Raw genomic sequence first — 23,446 nt, forward strand, 5'->3', positions numbered from 1 at the left:
GGTTGTAGAGAGAAGTTTGTAGAGAGAAGTAATTGCGTCATCCCTTGATATTTCCGGTGGTTGCACTTATGTTTATGTATATTCACCGTAACTGGAAAAAAAAAAAATCAAATTTGAAATTTCGCTACCACCAGGGAACGCCACAATATCGTTTTTTGAGATTTTTTCGAAAACTGTTTTTTTGCGATTTTCTTTAAACTTAAACTTTAAGCGGTACGATAAACATACTGTTTTGAAATGCACATTACATACAATTAAATTTATAACTTAAATCAATGTTATCAATTTGGTTTTGAGACAGTTCCCGGGGGAGGAATTGAGCTTGGCTTCCCTGTAAGGTTACAGACTGTACAGAGTTGGTGAGAATTAAATGTTCGGAGTTGGAAGGAATTGGGTGAGTTAGATCCTGGAGTGGTCAGGGGAAGTCGCGTGAGTAGATAGATTTCACTGCGGAATATTTCGACTGGGAACCCTCTAGATGCGATGCTCGTAACTAACATAATTTGGATGAATGAATGCAGCGGATGGATTGCAAGGTGACCTTAGGCTTGTGAATGGCTGGATGGTTATAATTATTTAAATAAAACTTGAAGTAAAATCATGACGGATCGAAGCGTTTACAAATTGATTACAGTGGGAACCTTCTAAAGAGAAACTGGGAGGCGAGTTGGCAAGGTGACTGACATACTCACAGACACATATAGGCCGCGCGCAAGGTTGTGGGAACTACATTCTCCTCTCTGGGCCAACCGGAAGTACGTGTTCTCCACGACCCTCACAGAGCTCATCTTCCATCATGAGCAACTTACTAAAGCTCTCTGTACATATCTTCTGCAATCCGTATTACTTTCTCTCTTGTGGTAGAACGTGTTGAATCAAGCAACGTGATCATAGATATACCGGAAGCTCCATTTCTCTTCCTGCCTTGAACCTTTAGTTCACTTATTACGTCACATAAAGCTAGATATTCCCCACAGCTTCCTCTGAGAGAATGTGGAAGTGTTACGGTGGAAATTGGGTGTTCACCAATTCGAGGTTTTCTGAGTCCGGAAAAGCAGGAGTGGGTGCGCATGTGCAGACTGCCTCAAATGCAATGAATCCCAGCCATCATGAAGAGCCTTTATGATTTATTGGAAACATTCTCTCCATTCTGCAATAATTATTGTGAGCTTGTCGAGAGAAGACACCTTGCTTGTTGTATCTGTTATCTAATTTGTAATAATCCTTCAATAAAGGTACTATTGCCGGAAATCCTTAAACTCTAAAAACACTTGTGCAGACTCGGGTCACCTTAAGACTGATACTTCCGGTGAAAGAGAAAGCGAAACTAATGACTGCGCTTTCATTTTAAACGAACATTGCGACTGTCTCGGGAGCTCATTGTTTTGCACATAATTACATAGGTATGATGTTTCAGGCACCTACGGGATCCGAGTCAAGTCTTGCTTTGCTTTCAACAGAAGGAACAACAGTGTTCAGCTGATCGACGACAGAGGGTAAGTGGCTCATCGTAATTCTAACCCGATAGTCTTTACTCAATGGATAGTCTAATTCAGGCCCCAAAATGGCTACGACTATTGCCTTTTGTACAATAGCCTACCACTTTATCACGTAAAACTTATATTTTCGGGAAATATCAGAAGGAAGTGATGATGTCTGTGGCTAGACCTCTTCCAGCTAATTAAATGTCGATTTAATATTTCCACAAGAAAGTGTAGTGTTAATTTGGAGGAATCTCACTGGACCATTACCGTGACTATACTGGAAGTAGTACTCCAGCCAGCGGCAGGTGTGTGAGCAGCGGGTCTAATGCTGGAGCAATTGTAGTGTTCCCATAGAAGTGGATGGATAGTTGGCGCAGAGTGTGTTTTGTAGCGGCGAGATTGAGATCTTAGAGCGGCTTGATGGCACATTAAAGTCACATTAGAGTGGTGTTCTTGCCTCAACACCCCTCGCCCCTAAAGCTGTCTTTACCACAAATCGCTTCATCATGCCTTCACTGCCTGGATGGTCTAGACGTTTGGCCAAACTTCCATAAACACAAACAGCAACTCTCCTGGACTGTCACATTTCCTGAATTTGGCTCCATCAAGATGGCTTAAAACTTTTTACAGTTTTCCTAAGAGCTATCATTTTTAATTAAAACATTTTTCCCTCAGAAAATCAGTGGAATCTGAAGCGTATACCTCTAAAGTCCCTTTCAAGTACACTTAACAGTTTTTCCATTGTTTTCCTTATGTGCCGATGTAATCTTCAGTTGTACGATGCTGAATTTTCACTGAAGGAACCCGATCTGTGCGAGAAAAAGTGTCTTTTTTTTAGAAAAAGTAATTGTCTGTATATCTGTCTACCTGTTGGTATCTACCGTAACTCAAAAACCGGAAAAATCATAGAGAATTCAAAGTTTAATATTTGATGGCACAATGGAATTGCTGCGAGAAGGTGAGAGTAAGCATGTCCAAGTTGGAAAAACGATTAATACAGAATAGACAGGGAAAACAAAAGTGAAAAATAAAATACAATGTTATTAAGAGATTCCTAATTAAAGTAGGCAAAAGAAAAATTTAACTAAATTATTAGGCGAACTATGTTGCAGTTTCGTTATAAAACGAAAAAAAAGAAGAGAATATCAAGTTGCTTTAGAAGTTCTTATATCAAACATTTAAAATGAATTCGACGAGGAACTATCAGAAAATAAACAATGAAACCTTTCCACAATCTCACGCATGTACAAGTATTTGAGTTCAGTACATAAAAACGACATTTCTTAGATTAGTTGTAACTTCTAGAGTGTCGCTTTAATTAACCTTCTGGAAGATTATTTTATGTAAAAGTTTTAGGATGTACATGTTTGCAGTTAAATATTAGATGTTGTGAATCGTAAATATGAGCTTAATAAGTGTAAAGAAAACCTAGCACTTCCGCTTGAGATGTATTTATTTGGCTAACTCAGTACTTGTAGTGGTAGTTCTAATTTAATACTAAGTCTGAACTATCAGTTTACTTCACAACAGTATTTCTTATTTGGTAACAGAAAAGCAAAAGCTGCATTTTTAGTAGAAACAAAATTATGTTACACTCGTTAACATTGTTGAAACACGATCAGTTATTGGAAAACTTTAATGTAAATTTTAGGGTTCAATATTTAAATGAACTTCAAGATGCCGTGCAAGTTTTAGAATGGATTTCACTTCTTTTAATGAATTTTGGCTACAACTCACCACGATTGAGATCAATGCCGTGAGACCAATGCAGTTGATATAAACTAATTCCAAAATTTTGACACGATTCCAAAAATTCTTCTTACCATGTGGCAAGAGTACCGAAGACAACTTTCAGTGGCCCAATTGAATAATCCCACTAAATGTCAGCTACCCTTGTTCAGAAGTTCAGCAGATGTTAGTCCGAAAGATGACTGGATCTACTGGTAGTTATGTAAGAAGGCCCAGAGTGCGTATGTAAATGATTACACTAATTTTATAAGAACTCGTTAGACATGTAACTACATATCTCTCTGGTCGTAAGTTAGTCCAAAGTGCTGCGCCCGCTTTCATCGTGCATACACACACTTATACACTGTGTGTTGTAACACTTCTCTAATATTAGGTCACCACTGCCTCTTAGAACAAATTTTTTACTTTGCTTTAAAAAAAGAACATAACCTGTAAGATGTAACCTCCATATTCAGCTCTGAGGAAGGTTTTCGTATTACCAAATACTTGTTATCTAAATGTTTTAGAGGTCAGATCAGTTTTAAGGTATTAAATTTATTTAAAATCATGTTTTATTTAAATTAAATTGAATTTGAATTAAATTAATTAAAAGTGAAAGTAAAAATTCAAATGTGTGAACACTGTCATGACTTTGTCTTAGTTTATATTTTTACAGTTTTTAAATCCTTGTAATGTAAATTCGTAAAGTTTTCCAGGTTTTGAGTTTTCTCTGAAAATCTCGAGATCAGAAAAATGTTTTTCTTGGAAAACGGATCCGTTAAGGAAGCAAGTATTTTCTGTGAAAACTCGAAATCGCTCAGTATAAAACTCAAAAAGTGAGAAGCCTATTTTTTAGTTATAGGAAGTTACTTTTACCTGTTTCTGGCACTTTTCTCTCCAAGTTCCAGGGTTTTATTGCAGTTGAAGCGATCTAACTTATAGTGAGAATTCCAGCTCTGCAGAAATATTTATAAATTAAAAGTGTTCAAGCCAGGATCTTGTGTTGATTACCGAGCTAGCCAGTGTTAAGTCGGCCATATGTACTGATTATGTTGACCCTGGAAGCTTTCTAATTCTTATTTCAGTTCGACTTTTCTAAAAAAAAACGACCAGCTGAATGACCTTCGTCAGAACAGCAAAGAGCCGTGGTGACGTAGTCCAACATACCGACGATTCTTTTTTTTACTTTGCAGTTATTTTTTTTTCATCTCTTTTTATGCGTAAAGAAACGGTTTAAAGTATTCACTTCCTGTTTGGCCGTACAGCTAAATGTGTGTGTAAGCGGTTTCTTTTCACACTCTGCGACGACTGTTTCTTTATTCTTGTGTGACGTCTATTGTATTATTATAGTACAACACGTTCTTGCAGATGTCCGCTGAACAAACAGGTGCTGTCACCCTTCATCTACTCAGAGAAGGAAGGCCATGCAGACTCAGAGCTCTACTCCATGTTCCAATTTCCGGACGGAAATCAAGTGCATTTCCAGTGCGATATTGGAGTGTGCAAAGGTAAGGAGAGATTTAATAATTAGCTTTTTAATTTAATTATTAAAAGACTGTATTGTTAGCCAAAATAATTGGCGTTGAGTCCTACGATAGCAGTTTTACGTTGATTCTGTAGAACATATATGTCCAACTTGATCGCCATGCTATTTACACTTAACGCATTAACATATTCTAAACTCGCCAATCATTTTGGCGGAAGTAACTATTGGTAGAAATGTGCCAAATAACCAAGAAGAGTAAACTTTGCAATGGCACTTATCACGAATCGAATTCCCATATAAAATTTAAGTTGTTTGTCCTGACAGGAGGATGCGGAGAACCGTCTTGCAGCGATGACAGTATCCCGACTAGAGATATCGCCGACGATGGAATTCTCCTGGCATCTACCTCCGTCTTCGTACTTCAACCTGGCGATATTCCAAGTAAGTTCTAGTACAGATTTCATTGATAAAACTAGGAAATACCTTCACAGCATTGTTACTCTTTGACAGCCTGTCGGAATGGCAATAATGACTCATTGTCCTACAGACAGACATGGGCAACCATATAAGTAGATTGAAGCGGCCAAGAAATATTAATGCAAATTGATAAAAAAATAAATTATGTATTACGCGTATTGAACAGCGTGTCTGGGAAGGTTACGGGGACTATAACCTTGGCCAGTGACCAGGATATGTGGTTAGAGTGAACATTGCGCAAAGATATTGTGGCAGCAGCGGCTTTATTAATGTCTCTAATGGATTTCTATGCGCAGTAGTTATCAGCTGTCTCTGCTTGAAAGGGTGGCGTCACTAATGTGTCTGAACGTTCCGTTTGGGGTCTTCAGTAAATGCGATACGCTAACAGACCTAATTCTGTTCCCTCGATTTTCCAAATACCGAAGCGCCTTCCAAAATTGGCTAGGCCCAGAACTCAGGTGGGAGATTCAAGATTAATTATTTCCACGAAGTATTGATGCTGCAGAAGCTTGGCTTTTAGAGTGGTGAGAAATGAAGATGCGTCCTTAAACTCTTCGCTAGTCGATTCCCTTACCAGCTGTAAGGCAAAACCTCTCCCATATCTATTGCAGATGACGATCATGGCGTAGATTTCTTCACCGAGGAAGAGCTTATTTCCCCCGGAACGTTCATGTAGGTGACTGCTCCGGGTACTCCATTCTCGATGTGCTGAAGAACGGTCTCAGTCTAAACGACGCACAGTTCCTCGCCCGAAGGAAGGAGAGCGGAAATTGTCTCTTAAAACTTTCAGATTACTTTATTGAGTAAAACCTTAAGAAAAAGCACTTCCTGTACTAACGCCAACTTGATTATTAATTTGCGCTTCAGTTGAAATCTATTACTATTTCGGTCAAAGTAATTTGAAAGTTACAAGCTTGCAACATTACTTCTTCTAGATGGTGAAATTCGTTTTGGCAAGCAGTTTAAGTAAAAATACCGACTTGAAGGATTGGAACAGAGAAAGTGGTAGAAGTTGGGTTGGCGACTGTTCCCTGACTGCATTCCAACTGGTCCGCTTGTCAGTTAGTCCTGCGCGCGAATAACTCACTTTCCCCGACCTTGAATACTATTACACACACAAATTAAATCATATTCACAATAACGAAGCAGATCTGAACCTTCGGCCGGTTTGAATGGACAGACGTTTGAGAATGACGCATTGCATTGGCTTGGTCCAGAGCTTTGACAGGAGGTAATAAACAGACTCTTGCCTGAGATCTGTTTCAATTCTTAGTTTTGAACTCAGAGCATCAAGTCGCAAGCATTCCGCCGGCTCCTGACACGGTCAACCGGAAGTAGTACTCCACTGAAGCGATTTCAGTATTTTCACAATTAACTTAGAAATGCTTCAAGTATTCTTTTTTGAACTTGGTACATCATGGATTCAGAAAAAGCCCCTCTTCTAGTTTCAGACATATTTCGGTGAAGTATTTGATAAAGAGTTTCTGGCGTATGTATGATAAAAGTTCACTAGCGCCATGAAGGCATCAGTTCTCCACTAGGAACAGCCAACTAGCGGCGGTTTGTTCCAGAAGAGAAGGAACAGAATGTTCCAGACGGTTCTAGAACAGGCCAGCGAGGGTAAAGCGGAAGAAGTGAGTTAGTGTGAACGTCTAAATGAGAACTGCTTGAAGTGTAGTGTGTGACTTCCGTTTTAATGTTTATAGCGGGGATGAGAGTGCCCGCCAGTTCCAATCAGATTGCGGATTGTGAAGCAAACATGGTCTCAAAGTTAGAGCACCCTTTATCTCTTCGACTGAATTACTGATGATCTGTCATAATGGAGCTATGATGTGACATCTAGCTCTCCGTTGCATGAGTCTGCGAGATCATTGAAAAGTTTTGGAGAAATTTGCTTTTCAGAAACTGAGAAAAACCCGATCAATAAAATCTCCTACGAAGTCCCCAGATCGGAGAGGTGTTGTTTCAATTCAAAAAGTACCATGTTATTAAAAGGAACAGCTGGTTGCATACATCATAAAAACAATAATAATAAAATTTATTACCGTGGCGAGTGGGCGTGGCATTGTCAGTGACGTGGTGAAGGTTTGGCGTGGGTGTCCAACTGGTGTCTGGCGTGGGCTAACTGGAATCGGCCCACCGAGCCTACTCTGCCTAAGTGAGACTCCACTCTGTATTTGGTGTGCCGTTTTCCGCCTGCTGGGTCGCAAAGCACAGTTTGAGATATTACAGCAGCGTGGTTATTTCAACTGGGTAGGCAGTAGCCAGTCACCTGGTGTAATCTTTTTCTACTGTTCTCGTTTTGTAAACAATTTCTTGTGAACTTTGTTTAAAGTCATACACCCAGTGGTGATTTCTCTGTCCTCCCAAATGTTCCCCTAAAACTAATTTTCTTTCTTGTATGTTGGGAAACTGTTACGATTAGTGGAAAACTAACCTGTTCCAACTTCCTTTAACTTCATTTTATGCCGTTAAATTTAATCTTTAATAAAGGGTATAACGCAGCATTAATGGATGTTCTTATACTTAGCCAACACACTACAATGGCACACATATCTGAAGTTCGTTCGTAGTAACTAAATATGTTTCCGAATTTCTCAGTTAGAAGGAAATGAATGCGTTGAGTTGCCTTCGAGGAAGTCGTGCGAGTCTTCTATTTGGTCCTTGAACCAATCTCATCTGCGTCATCATCTAGGAGTGTGTTAGTGTGAATGTAATAAAACTGTAGTTACGTGTCGGCACGCCCATCTGTGTGTTACTAAGAGAGTAACCATTGAAGGCAACACTACCATGGTCACATTAGTAGAGGTGTCTGATGCATGCTCCAGCGTTGCGTAATGCTCGCATTCCAGACCCACCTGTGTTCCATCTCACCTTCTATAGTCATCTCCAATCTGTCCAATAATAATAACACTATCTCCATTCTGCTTGTAAACAAGGAGTTCCACTTGCTCATGGGGATGCTTCCCAGTCCTAGTGTGGTGTTAGGGTATCACCTTATGGGCCCCTTCCGTTGCTAACAAACTCATTGCAGAATATGTCACCATTAGTGCCTCAATCTTCATTACATCATCAGTGCGAAACTGCCCTAGAATGCTAACCATTTCGTTTTCTACTATGAGGTCAATTTGCAATTCCAGTGATATTTAAAGTCTTAATATTGGGATGATGAACTTTGCTCGCTAGTTTTAGGCAAAACGTTACAGCGCCATTTTTGAGAAAATCACGAGCATGATTGCTCTTCCGGGTAGGGATGTCGGATGAAACGACAGTTCTACCAACAGAGAATAACAACTTACTAATTTCTCATACTCCTCTAAGGTGTTAGTAAGAGCAATCGTGTTGATTTTCAATTAGGAGTTGTAACCGGAAATCACTCTGCAAATTTCCTGGTCAGTGCCTCCTGAGTCAAAAACGAGGAAATGGATCGAGTAGGCGTCCCTCTAGAGCGCTGTTTCATTGCAATTTACGGCTTTATCACTTGCATTAAAGAAGGTTAAATGTGGTGCTAAGTGGTGAGATTGAAGAAACTGCGTTCCAACTATCCGCCATTGCGGTGAGAGGCAGTCGTACGTACACAACATCATTATCTCCGTTGAAGAAGGAATCCTGTTAGTTCAGATTATCCAGACGGCCCCACCAGATCACCCAGTCATCGTGCACTGTGCTTGCATAGTGGAGTGCTCACACAAAGAGAGTCCACTATTTCAGATTTATTACTGCCGTTTCAAGACGTCTCTGTCGGCAATAAATTGGAGTGACCCAGTTTAGCAATCTTCTATTGGCAGTTCCATCAGTGAACAGTTAGAAGCAGTTCGGCAGGCGCCACTCAATGTACAATTAACAATCAACTTCACTAGCCAACTCAGTTCCGTTTAGTTCGGCCATAGTAGTTGCAGTTAGAGCTGGCTGATGCAAATCCAAGTTAGTTTAGACTTTAGCTTACTGCTAGGAGTGGAAGAGTTAGCTTAACTGTATTAGCTATTAAGGAACGCATTTTCTTTGCACGGTTAGTTGCTGCCTTCTAAAAGGGAGCTGTAGTCCACCAGATCTAGCTCACTTTTACATGACACACCCTTCGCAGAGCTATTTACAGTCGTTTTTGATAGAATAGCGTGGCCAGGATGGTACCGCACCAAGTTTCACCGCTTTTCCACAGGAAACTCTAAAGCCGCCACTTCCGCTTAGCCTATCTTCCCCGAACTGGCAATTCTAGCAATGATTCTGTGGTTTTTAATAATTTGAAGAAATGCTTTTTAAATGTAATGCAGCCCAGACTTCCGGCAAGGTAAATGGAGAGAAATTTTGATCAGTTTTAAGAAAATCGTAGACTCCGCAAGCAAATTCGCTAAAAGCTTGCAAATTGCATCAGTAAAGTCTTCCTTCCGGCTTATTGATGTGGTTCGAAGTTTAGTAACAGAAGCGGATACCGTTTCTGAAGAGAATAAAAAATTTCAGCTGTTTATGATTTTTCCATTTTTTTTAAATATTCCGATCTCAATAAAGGTCCATAGATACAGCCTCTCGAATGAACCTGTTAAACGACGCTGGCAACAGTGTTATTATGGCCTGTAGATACTTGTGGCCCCAGTAATTGTGATCATTGGTTGGAGGAGAAGGGGATGCCCAAACCTAGAAAGTGGCTATTAGGCCCCGAATAGAAAGGCCGTTTTACATATTTCCGTTATAGGCTAAGTAATTCGAACAGTTGTCCCGTTTCCTCTTCTAGTCCTACAGTTACTAAGCTACTATTCCTTCCTTCTAAGCTACAATTTTTACGATTTAAACAATTACTTAAAAAAAAAACAACACACTGTTTTGCCTAACTGTAATTTCCAAACTTCTAGTTTGTAGATTTTCTTCAATCTTTCAATGTTGACTGCATACAGTCTACTAAACTAGTTAGCAGTGGTGCATTAGACATCTACTAATGAGAGAATAGTGCACTAAATAGATTGCTCTAGATAATTGACTAATGTAATTATAAATCTAGTTTAGTAATATACACGGAGTTCTCAAAAAAATCTAAGCATCCACGAGTGGACTATCGATTATGTGAACAGGAACTTCCGGCCGACGAATTTCTCTTGTACTTAAGTTCAAAGAAAACCCGTTGGCGCTGTCTAGAAAATTGTAGAGAAAACGTCACTGCACACAGTGCAACTTCCGGCGAAATGATGTTCCTGCAACTCAAAATTTTGTCATGGCATTTCATAATATATTGCAGATGTTAGGTACTGAGTTGGGACTTAAGAGAAAACCACCAGCAAGTTTGTTGACTCAAATAGAAAAGCATGAACTACATGTTTACTAGTTATATTGTGTTCGTAGTTGCTAGAAAATGGTCGGAATAAGTTTAAAGAAATCGGAACTTTGATTATTCAAAATGAATATTCCCAAAAGAGGATCTCAACGTAATTTTGTTGAGGCTTAAAAAGTATAAAAATCCGCACGATTACATGGGGCCCCCTCCTTAAAATGGCTAAGAGAAATTAGCAATCGAACTACAGCCGAAATCTAATTGCAGAATTAGATTGAAAATGGCTATAGCAGTAAAGAGGATTTGGGGATTCTGGCACACCTAAAATGTGCATCTTTTTTGTGCATGAGGGCCGCCATCCCAACTCCGCCCACAACCTACACCACCCATACTTATTGAATAATCATCGAATTCAACGAGAGTTTAGGCCACGCCCCCCTCTTTATTGACTAATCATCGAATTCGACGAGGGCTTTAGGCCACGCCCCCCACCCACTCCTTATTGATCAATAAGGGCCCCATTTCACAGCAAAACCATGACCCAAAAAAATTTCAACTCTCAATATCTTATCAACTAATGGATCTGTCCTCAAGAAAACTATAGCATACTACTCAGTAAAACAGAGTCTGTAAGAGCACAAAATTTTATACGAATAATCTGTTTTTTACTGTAGGAATTATAAGGGCCCAATTTCACAGAAAACCATGACCCAAAAAAATTTCAACTCTCAATATCTTCTCAACTAATGGATCTGTACTCAAGAAAACTATAGCGTACTACTCAGTAAAACCGAGTGTGTAAGATCACAAAGTTTCATACGAATAATCTGTTGTTTACTGTGGGAATTATAAGGGCCCCATTTCTCAGCAAAACCATGACCCAAAAAAATTTCAACTCTCAATATCTTCTCAACTAATGGATCTGTCCTCAAGAAAACTATAGCATACTACTCAGTAAAACAGAGTGTGTAAAAGGCGAAAATTACATAGGAATAATCAGTTGTTTACTGTGGGAGTTATAAGGGCCCCATTTCACAGCAAAACCATGACCCAAAAAAATTTCAACTCTCAATATCTTCTCAACTAATGGATCTCCACTCAAGAAAACTATAGCGTACTACTCAGGAAAACCGAGTGTGTAAGATAACAAAGTTTCATACGAATAATCTGTTGTTTACTGTGGGAATTATAAGGGCCCTATTTCTCAGCAAAACCATGACCCAAAAAAATTTCAACTCTCAATATCTTATCAACTAATGGATCTGTCCTCAAGAAAACTATAGCATACTACTCAGTAAAACAGAGTGTGTAAGATCACAAAGTTTCATACGAATAATCTGTTGTTTACTGTTGGAATTATAAGGGCCCCATTTCACAGCAAAACCATGACCCAAAAGAATTTCAACTCCCAATATCTTCTCAACTAATGGATCTGTCCTCAAGAAAACTATAGCATACTACTCAGTAAAACAGAGTGTGTAAGATCACAAAGTTTCATACGAATAATCTATTGTTTACTGTGGGAATTATAAAGGCCCCGTTTCACAGCAAAACCATGACCCAAAAAAATTTCAACTCCCAATATCTTCTCAACTAATAGATCTCCACTCAAGAAAACTATAGCGTACTACTCAGGAAAACCGAGTGTGTAAGATAACAAAGTTTCATACCAATAATCTGTTGTTTACTGTGGGAATTATAAGGGCCCTATTTGTCAGCAAAACCATGACCCAAAAAAATTTCAACTCTCAATATCTTCTCAACTAATGGATCTGTCCTCAAGAAAACTATAGCATACTACTCAGTAAAACAGAGTGTGTAAAAGGCGAAAATTACATAGGAATAATCAGTTGTTTACTATGGGAGTTATAAGGGCCCCATTTCACAACAAAACCATGACCCAAAAAAATTTCAACTCTCAATATCTTCTCAACTAATGGATCTCCACTCAAGAAAACTATAGCGTACTACTCAGGAAAACCGAGTGTGTAAGATAACAAAGTTTCATACGAATAATCTGTTGTTTACTGTGGGAATTATAAGGGCCCTATTTCTCAGCAAAACCATGACCCAAAAAAATTTCAACTCTCAATATCTTATCAACTAATGGATCTGTCCTCAAGAAAACTATAGCATACTACTCAGTAAAACAGAGTCTGTAAGAGCACAAAAATTTATACGAATAATCTGTTTTTTACTGTGGGAATTATCAGGGCCCAATTTCACAGAAAACCATGACCCAAAAGAATTTCAACTCTCAATATCTTCTCAACTAATGGATCTGTACTCAAGAAAACTATAGCGTACTACTCAGTAAAACCGAGTGTGTAAGATCACAAAGTTTCATACGAATAATCTATTTTTTACTGTGGGAGTTATAAGGGCCCCATTATACAGTGAAACCATGACCCAAAAGAATTTCAACTCTCAATTTCTTCTCAACTAATGGATCTGTCCTCAAGAAAACTATAGTATACTACTCAATAAACAGAGTGTGTAAAAGCCGAAAATTTCATAGGAATAATCAGTTGTTTACTGTGAGAGTTATGAGGGCCCCCTTATACAGCAAAACCATGACCCAAAAGAATTTCAACTCTCAATATCTTCACAACTAATGGATCTGCACTCAAGAAAACTATAGCGTACTACTCAGTAAAACCGAATGTATAAGATCACAAAGTTTCATACGAATAATCTCTTGTATTCTGTGGGAATTATAAGGGCCCCATTTCACAGCAAAACCATGACCCAAAAAAATTTCAACTCTCAATATCTTCTCAACTAATGGATCTGTCCTCAAGAAAACTATAGCATACTACTCAGTAAAACCGAATGTATAAGATCACAAAGTTTCATACGAATAATCTGTTGTTTACTGTTGGAATTATAAGGGCCCCATTTCACAGCAAAACCATGACCCAAAAGAATTTCAACTCTCAATATCTTCTCAACTAATGGATCTGTCCTCAAGAAAACTATAGCATACTACTCAGTAAAACAGAGTGTATAAGATCACAAAGTTTCATACGAATAATCTATTGTTTACTGTGGGAGTTATAAGGGCCCCATTATACAGGAAAACCATGACCCAAATGAATTTCAACTCTCAATTTCTTCTCAACTAATGGATCTGCACCCAAGAAAACTATAGCGTACTACTCAGTAAAACCGAGTGTATAAGATCACAATGTTTCATACAAATAATCTCTTGTATTCTGTGGGAATTATAAGGGCCCCATTTCACAGCAAAACCATGACCCAAAAAAATTTCAACTCTCAATATCTTCTCAACTAATGGATCTGTCCTCAAGAAAACTATAGCATACTACTCAGTAAAACAGAGTGTGTAAGATCACAAAGTTTCATACGAATAATCTATTGTTTACTGTGGGAATTATAAAGGCCCCGTTTCACAGCAAAACCATGACCCAAAAAAATTTCAACTCTCAATATCTTCTCAACTAATGGATCTGTCCTCAAGAAAACTATAGCATACTACTCAGTAAAACAGAGTGTGTAAAAGGCGAAAATTACATAGGAATAATCAGTTGTTTACTATGGGAGTTATAAGGGCCCTATTTCTCAGCAAAACCATGACCCAAAAAAATTTCAACTCTCAATATCTTATCAACTAATGGATCTGTCCTCAAGAAAACTATAGTATACTACTCAGTAAAACAGAGTCTGTAAGAGCACAAAAATTTATACGAATAATCTGTTTTTTACTGTGGGAATTATCAGGGCCCAATTTCACAGAAAACCATGACCCAAAAGAATTTCAACTCTCAATATCTTCTCAACTAATGGATCTGTACTCAAGAAAACTATAGCGTGCTACTCAATAATACGGAGTGTGCAACAGCAGAAAATTTCATACGAATAATCAGTTGTTTACTGTGGGAATTATAAGGGCCCCATTTCACAGCAAAACCATGGCCCAAAAAAATGTCAACACTCAATATCTTCTCAACTAATGGATCTGTCCTCAAGAAAACTATAGCACACTACTCAGTAAAACAGAGTGTGTAAAAGGCGAAAATTTCATACCAATAATCTGTTGTTTACTGTGGGAATTATAAGGGCCCTATTTGTCAGCAAAACCATGACCCAAAAAAATTTCAACTCTCAATATCTTCTCAACTAATGGATCTGTCCTCAAGAAAACTATAGCGTACTACTCAATAAAACAGAGTGTGTAAGATCACAAAGTTTCATACGAATAATCTATTGTTTACTGTGGGAATTATAAGGGCCCCATTTCACAGCAAAACCATGACCCAAAAAAATGTCAACTCTCAATATCTTCTCAACTAATGGGTCTGTCCTCAAGAAAACTATAGCATACTACTCAGTAAAACAGAGTGTGTGAGATCTCAAAGTTTCATACGAATAATCTATTGTTTACTGTGGGAATTATAAGGGCCCCATTTCACAACAAAACCATGACCCAAAAAAATGTCAACTCTCAATATCTTCTCAACTAATGGATCTGTCCTCAAGAAAACTATAGCGTACTACTCAGTAAAACCGAGTGTATAAGATCACAAAGTTTCATACGAATAATCTGTTGTTTACTGTGGGAATTATAAGGGCCCCATTTCACAGCAAAACCATGACCCAAAAAAATTTCAACTCTCAATATCTTCTGAACTAATAGATCTGTACTCAAGAAAACTATAGCATACTACTCAGTAAAACAGAGTGTATAAGATCACAAAGTTTCATACGAATAATCTATTGTTTACTGTGGGAGTTATAAGGGCCCCATTATACAGCAAAACCATGACCCAAATGAATTTCAACTCTCAATATCTTCTCAACTAATGGATCTGTCCTCAAGAAAACTATAGCATACTACTCAGTAAAACAGAGTGTGTAAGATCACAAAGTTTCATACGAATAATCTGTTGTTTACTGTTGGAATTATAAGGGCCCCATTTCACAGCAAAACCATGACCCAAAAGAATTTCAACTCCCAATATCTTCTCAACTAATGGATCTGTCCTCAAGAAAACTATAGCATACTACTCAGTAAAACAGAGTGTGTAAGATCACAAAGTTTCATACGAATAATCTATTGTTTACTGTGGGAATTATAAAGGCCCCGTTTCACAGCAAAACCATGACCCAAAAAAATTTCAACTCCCAATATCTTCTCAACTAATGGATCTGCACTCAAGAAAACTATAGCGTACTACTCAGTAAAACCGAGTGTATAAGATCACAAAGTTTCATACGAATAATCTGTTGTTTACTGTGGGAATTATAAGGGCCCCATTTCACAGCAAAACTATTACCCAAACAAATTTCAACTCTCAATATCTTCTCAACTAATGGATCTGTCCTCAAGAACACTATAGCATACTACTCAGTAAAACAGAGTGTGTAAGATCACAAAGTTTCATACGAATAATCTGTTGTTTACTGTTGGAAATATAAGGGCCCCATTTCACAGCAAAACCATGACCCAAAAGAATTTCAACTCTCAATATCTTCTCAACTAATGGATCTATCCTCAAGAAAACTATAGCATACTACTCAGTAAAACCGAGTGTATAAGATCACAAAGTTTCATACGAATAATCTCTTGTATTCTGTGGGAATTATAAGGGCCCCATTTCACAGCAAAACCATGACCCAAAAAAATTTCAACTCTCAATATCTTCTCAACTAATGGATCTGTCCTCAAGAAAACTATAGCATACTACTCAGTAAAACCGAGTGTGTAAGATCACAAAGTTTCATACGAATAATCTGTTGTTTACTGTTGGAATTATAAGGGCCCCATTTCACAGCAAAACCATGACCCAAAAGAATTTCAACTCCCAATATCTTCTCAACTAATGGATCTGTCCTCATGAAAACTATAGCATACTACTCAGTAAAACAGAGTGTGTAAGATCACAAAGTTTCATACGAATAATCTATTGTTTACTGTGGGAATTATAAAGGCCCCGTTTCACAGCAAAACCATGACCCAAAAAAATTTCAACTCCCAATATCTTCTCAACTAATGGATCTGCACTCAAGAAAACTATAGCGTACTACTCAGTAAAACCGAGTGTATAAGATCACAAAGTTTCATACGAATAATCTGTTGTTTACTGTGGGAATTATAAGGGCCCCATTTCAGCAAAACTATTACCCAAACAAATTTCAACTCTCAATATCTTCTCAACTAATGGATCTGTCCTCAAGAAAACTATAGCATACTACTCAGTAAAACAGAGTGTGTAAGATCACAAAGTTTCATACGAATAATCTGTTGTTTACTGTTGGAAATATAAGGGCCCCATTTCACAGCAAAACCATGACCCAAAAGAATTTCAACTCTCAATATCTTCTCAACTAATGGATCTATCCTCAAGAAAACTATAGCATACTACTCAGTAAAACAGAGTGTGTAAGATCACAAAGTTTCATACGAATAATCTGTTGTTTACTGTTGGAATTATAAGGGCCCCATTTCACAGCAAAACCATGACCCAAAAGAATTTCAACTCCCAATATCTTCTCAACTAATGGATCTGTCCTCAAGAAAACTATAGCATACTACTCAGTAAAACAGAGTGTGTAAGATCACAAAGTTTCATACGAATAATCTATTGTTTACTGTGGGAATTATAAAGGCCCCGTTTCACAGCAAAACCATGACCCAAAAAAATTTCAACTCCCAATATCTTCTCAACTAATGGATCTGCACTCAAGAAAACTATAGCGTACTACTCAGTAAAACCGAGTGTATAAGATCACAAAGTTTCATACGAATAATCTGTTGTTTACTGTGGGAATTATAAGGGCCCCATTTCACAGCAAAACTATTACCCAAACAAATTTCAACTCTCAATATCTTCTCAACTAATGGATCTGTCCTCAAGAACACTATAGCATACTACTCAGTAAAACAGAGTGTGTAAGATCACAAAGTTTCATACGAATAATCTGTTGTTTACTGTTGGAAATATAAGGGCCCCATTTCACAGCAAAACCATGACCCAAAAGAATTTCAACTCTCAATATCTTCTCAACTAATGGATCTATCCTCAAGAAAACTATAGCATACTACTCAGTAAAACCGAGTGTATAAGATCACAAAGTTTCATACGAATAATCTCTTGTATTCTGTGGGAATTATAAGGGCCCCATTTCACAGCAAAACCATGACCCAAAAAAATTTCAACTCTCAATATCTTCTCAACTAATGGATCTGTCCTCAAGAAAACTATAGCATACTACTCAGTAAAACCGAGTGTGTAAGATCACAAAGTTTCATACGAATAATCTGTTGTTTACTGTTGGAATTATAAGGGCCCCATTTCACAGCAAAACCATGACCCAAAAGAATTTCAACTCCCAATATCTTCTCAACTAATGGATCTGTCCTCATGAAAACTATAGCATACTACTCAGTAAAACAGAGTGTGTAAGATCACAAAGTTTCATACGAATAATCTATTGTTTACTGTGGGAATTATAAAGGCCCCGTTTCACAGCAAAACCATGACCCAAAAAAATTTCAACTCCCAATATCTTCTCAACTAATGGATCTGCACTCAAGAAAACTATAGCGTACTACTCAGTAAAACCGAGTGTATAAGATCACAAAGTTTCATACGAATAATCTGTTGTTTACTGTGGGAATTATAAGGGCCCCATTTCAGCAAAACTATTACCCAAACAAATTTCAACTCTCAATATCTTCTCAACTAATGGATCTGTCCTCAAGAAAACTATAGCATACTACTCAGTAAAACAGAGTGTGTAAGATCACAAAGTTTCATACGAATAATCTGTTGTTTACTGTTGGAAATATAAGGGCCCCATTTCACAGCAAAACCATGACCCAAAAGAATTTCAACTCTCAATATCTTCTCAACTAATGGATCTATCCTCAAGAAAACTATAGCATACTACTCAGTAAAACAGAGTGTGTAAAAGGAGAAAATTTCATAGGAATAATCAGTGGTTTACTATGGGAGTTATAAGGGCCCCATTTCAGAGCAAAACCATGACCCAAAAAAATTTCAACTCTCAATATCTTCTCAACTAATGGATCTGCACTCAAGAAAACTATAGCGTACTACACAGTAAAACCGAGTGTGTAAGATTACAAAGTTTGATACGAATAATCTGTTGTTTACTGTGGGAATTAAAAGGGTCCGATTTCACAGCAAAACCATGACCCAAAAGAATTTCAACTCTCAATATCTTCTCAACTAATAGATCTGATAATTTTCGGCATTTACACACTCTGTTTTACTGATTAGTATGCTATAGTTTTCTTGAGGACAGATCCATTAGTTGAGAAGATATTGAGAAATGAAATTTTTTTGGGTCATGGTTTTGCTGTGAAATTGGGCCCTTATCATTCCCACAGTAAACAATAGATTATTCGTATGAAACTTTGTGATCTTACACACTCTGTTTTACTGAGTAGTATGCTATAGTTTTCTTGAGGACAGATCCATTAGTTGAGAAGATATTGAGAAATGAAATTTTTTTGGGTCATGGTTTTGCTGTGAAATGGGGCCCTTATAACTCCCACAGTAAACAATAGATTATTCGTATGAAACTTTGTGATTTTACACACTCTGTTTTACTGAGTAGTATGCTATAGTTTTCTTGAGGACAGATCCATTAGTTGAGAAGATATTGAGAGTTGATATTTTTTTGGGTCATGGTTTTGCTTTGAAATGGGGCCCTTATAATTCCCACAGTAAACAATAGATTATTCGTATGAAACTTTTTGATCTTACACACTCTCTTTTACTGAGTAGTGTGCTATAGTTTTCTTGAGGACAGATCCATTAGTTGAGAAGATATTGAGAGTTGAAATTCTTTTGGGTCATGGTTTTGCTGTGAAATGGGGCCCTTATAAATCCCACAGTAAACAACAGATTATTCATATGAAACTGTGTGATCATACACACTCTGTTTTACTGAATAGCACGCTATAGTTTTCTTGAGTACAGATCCATTAGTTGAGAAGATATTAAGAGTTGAAATTTTTTTGGGTCATGGTTTTGCTGAGAAATGGGGCCCTTATAATTCCCACAGTAAACAACTGATTATTCCTATGAAATTTTCGGCTTCAACACACTCTTTTTTACTGAGTAGTATGCTATAGTTTTCTTGAGTGCAGATCCATTAGTTGTGAAGATATTGAGAAATGAAATTTTTTTTGGTCATGGTTTTGCTGAGTAATGGGGCCCTTATAATTCCCACAGTAAACAACTGATTATTCCTATGAAATTTTCGGCTTTTACACACGCTTTTTTACTAAGTAGTATGCTATAGTTTTCTTGAGTGCAGATCCATTAGTTGAGAAGATATTGAGAGTTGAAATTTTTTTGGGTCATGGTTTTGTTGTGAAATGGGGCCCTCATAACTCCCACAGTAAACAATAGATTATTCGTATGAAACTTTGTGATCTTACACACTCTGTTTTACTGAGTAGTATGCTATAGTTTTCTTGAGGACAGATCCATTAGTTGAGAAGATATTGAGAGTTGAAATTTTTTCGGGTCATTGTTTTGCTGTGAAATGGGGCCCTTATAACTCTCACAGTAAACAACTGATTATTCGTATGAAATTTTCTGCTCTTACACACTCTGTTTTACTGAGTAGTATGCTATAGTTTTCTTGAGTACAGATCTATTAGTTCAGAAGATATTGAGAGTTGAAATTTTTTTGGGTCATGGTTTTGCTGTGAAATGGGGCCCTTATTGATCAATAAGGAGGTGGTGGGGGGCGTGGCCTAAAGCCCTCGTCGAATTCGATGATTAGTGAATAAAGGGGGGGGGGCGTGGCCTAAACTCTCGTTGAATTCGATGATTATTCAATAAGTATGGGTGGTGTAGGTTGTGGGTGGAGTTGGGATGGTGGCCATCATGCACAAAAAAGGTGCACATTTTAGGTGTGCCAGAATCCCCATTTCCCTACTACTTATAGCTTTTTTGGAAAGTTTTGTTATTACTTGAGTATATTTGGCCGGCCATTTCTAGCCTTAGTTTCTATTAATAATGAAGAGACAGGGGGATTAAGTGGTCCTGATAATGAATTGCTGAAGGGTGAACGAGAGCGAAAGGTTCAGGACATTCACCTTCAGGGTTCACCCGCCTTTCTCTTAAAGTAATTACGTTTTCTTAAGACTTGGAATGTTTACTAAGAGATAAAGCAGAATAAAATGAGACTGTTGAAGAAAACCGTGACGTCACAGCGCTGGAAAGTCTCTGTTTACTATAAAAAAGGCCGATCTGTACCGACAGTAGTGTTCCCAATGGTAGTTCTGACTGGGAAGAATTTTGTACGCGTTGAACTTCGCTAATACTGGAACAGCTGATCACAAGAGCGCTTCACTTCCTTCCTTAAGAACTCCTAAAAAATGAAGCAATTTTCGATAAATAAAACTTGCATTCAATGAATAGGAAATGGTAGCGAGAGATAACCTTGAAAGGAAGGGGAATTTTAGTAAACTTGCCTTCTCCTTAATTATGTATATGTGGTACCAATCGTAGCGTAAAACTGAAATGTTAGAGGGATTTTCGTGGTGACGGTGGGCAACCTGCGAATTATGAAGTTTCAAGGCTTGCTGCGGTTTTTAGTCAGTGTGTTCGCGTACATACAGACTGACAGAGCCTAAATTTATTGACTGAAAATTCATTGTCAATACTTTCAACACGACCTTTCCAAATAATAGACATAATTAGAGAAAAATAGAATGAAGAAAAGAATTCCAAGTATTACTATGATTAGCCAGCAATTAACTTAAAGAGGCTGGCTGTAAGGTTAGAGTATGAAATAAGAGGTTATAGTTGGGAGACAATAAAATAGAGGTAAGTAAATAGCGGGCCGCCACTTCTCCTCCTAGCGGTGTTATTAGCAATCATCCAAAGAGATATCTCAGTGAGGTACCTACATTACTCGATGGCATGGTGGTTATATTTATACAGCCTGCAAACACACTACACTCGCCAGTGTAGAGGGCGCTGTGTGTGTGTATACAGTTTAGATAGACCAACCAGTTTGTGAATAGTAAAGCAATAAACAAAATACAATGGCCATAATATAACCTCTGTATTGTTATAGCACAGTTCTAGGAATGTGTACTGTTGTTATATTAGATGGGACTGTACGTACAATGGACGGACTTCATACTGACGTACACAGCATCACACAACAGTTTGGCCATTGTGTTGTGTGCTCTCTACCGACTACAATGCTACTAAACCTCCATAACTGATCTTTCTCCAGCGTAGCCATATTTCTCTGCACAGCATAACCTAAATATAGTGAGCCTTTGGGAGTCAACTAAATTACATCGTGGAAATCTAATCGGAAATATCGCTTTAAAAAATTTAAACCAATTTTATGCAATTATTAGAAGCGACGTCGCCATTTTGGGACTATTTCTTCGTGCTAAAACCCAGAGGAAGTACAAATTCGATATTTGGTTTGGGTGCCAGCACCGGAAGATCGCCTTTCTCTAAAACAGACCCTAAACTAGGCGCATTATTGCTCACAAATATTTCTAAATGTTTTATTCCAAACAATTTTCCTAGAGAATTCGATGAAGGACATTTCTGGGTTTGAGGAGGGCCGTTTTCTTTATAAATACCATTTCCGGCTAATTTATGGACTTAATCACCATTAAATATGAATATGAATTAAATAATTTGACCATAATTCCAATATGGAGAAAAATAAAGACTGGAAGGGCCAACTTACTCAGGTTCCGTGAGTTCGAAAAAACTTCTTTTTTTTTAGTAAAGGCTGTTCGTGAGTGAACAAAATATCTGCAAAATGGAAAATCGCATTGAGCTGAGACTAAATTTGGCGCGGAAGCTTATAGTGGGGAAGAGATTGGAATGCGGTTTCCGGCCGTGAAGTTGATCTCTAGTTGGTGAGCCTAGTTGGACTGGAATTGTGCGAATCCAGATTCATCACCAAACAAGTCAATGTCATTTCAGGAAACCAGCTAACCTGAATTTCCATTTCGAATAGGTACATCGACTGAATCGTAATTCTTCTTAATTACATCTGTGTGTGCTGGATGATTAGCCAAGGACGGTCACCTAGAGATGGTATGCGATTCCAAGATAGGAACACTGCAGTCACACCCCGGCCAAATCGGCCCCACAAACTATAGTTGGTCACCCCACCCCCTGTCGGAGTGTTTTGCCTTCCAAGTATTTGTGCCGCCAAAGGCTTAATTGACAGACAAGTGCACCAACCTTGCTAGTTCAGTCTACGGGCCAATGTGACCAACTTAATAAGGAAAGAGAATCTAGTGTAGACATGAAACGTTAATTGTGTCAGTAATATAATTAAATTCTGAGTTATGCTAATGGTAACATTGAAGTAGTGCTGTAATTTAGAGGATTAGATCGTTTTATTGCCCTGCAGTTTAACTACGTCATAGATTCATCTAAATGCCAAACTTCTCTTTTTCCATGGTTTTCCTGTATGTGTGTTCCTGAATCGCTCTTGAGGAATGGGATCTACTCTTTGGAAAACGTTGGACACAATTAATTAAACAAAAAGGGAACCAAGCGGTAGAATAAAGAGTGTTTGCGTGGCAGGCCTGGGACTTGCCCACTTACTTGGCTCAAAGAGAGTAATGAAGGTGTGTTGAGAATGTCAGTGCCAAGGTGGTGAGAATTAGAAATCTCAGTTAGGAACAAAAGGCAGCCATATTGATCTCTCCCAGCCAGTCCATACATACGTAATGAAGGTCTCGTGGGAATCGCTCTGCTTTTAGCTTACTTACCTACTACGTAATCGGCCGACTAGGTCAGCCAGAGCGCTGTTACAGTAGCTGGTTCTCGGTAAGTTTTAATTTTTCCTCGTTTTGAACTCGTAGGAGAAAGTGTAACGATCGATCAAAAGAGAAAACGGATTTTTCGAGTTTGCTGAACTGGAAGTAGTGTCTGGGTGTGAGTTTTGTAGAATAGTTTTTTTCGAGAAGACACGACGATAAGTCTGGTCGTTAGTAGCAGAAAGTACCTCTAT

The 23,446-nt window shown here is 38.0% G+C and overlaps 1 protein-coding gene across 3 annotated transcripts in view; it reads left to right on the top strand.

Annotated features, from left to right (window-relative positions):
* LOC141448717 (uncharacterized) overlaps positions 1–23,446 on the top strand; it is a 60,446-nt gene that overhangs the window by 28,427 nt on the left and 8,573 nt on the right. For all 3 annotated transcript variants that reach the window (XM_074117272.1, XM_074117271.1, XM_074117273.1), the window contains exons 6-8: positions 1,418–1,496; positions 4,581–4,720; positions 5,023–5,139. In XM_074117272.1, coding sequence (XP_073973373.1) covers positions 1,418–1,496; positions 4,581–4,720; positions 5,023–5,139 — 336 coding nt within the window. The remainder of the gene's footprint in view (positions 1–1,417; positions 1,497–4,580; positions 4,721–5,022; positions 5,140–23,446) is intronic.

This window comes from Rhodnius prolixus, unplaced genomic scaffold, assembly GCF_049639745.1.
Source record: "Rhodnius prolixus isolate KJV_2025 unplaced genomic scaffold, Rpr scaffold_2, whole genome shotgun sequence".
Taxonomy (NCBI): Eukaryota; Metazoa; Arthropoda; class Insecta; order Hemiptera; family Reduviidae; genus Rhodnius; species Rhodnius prolixus.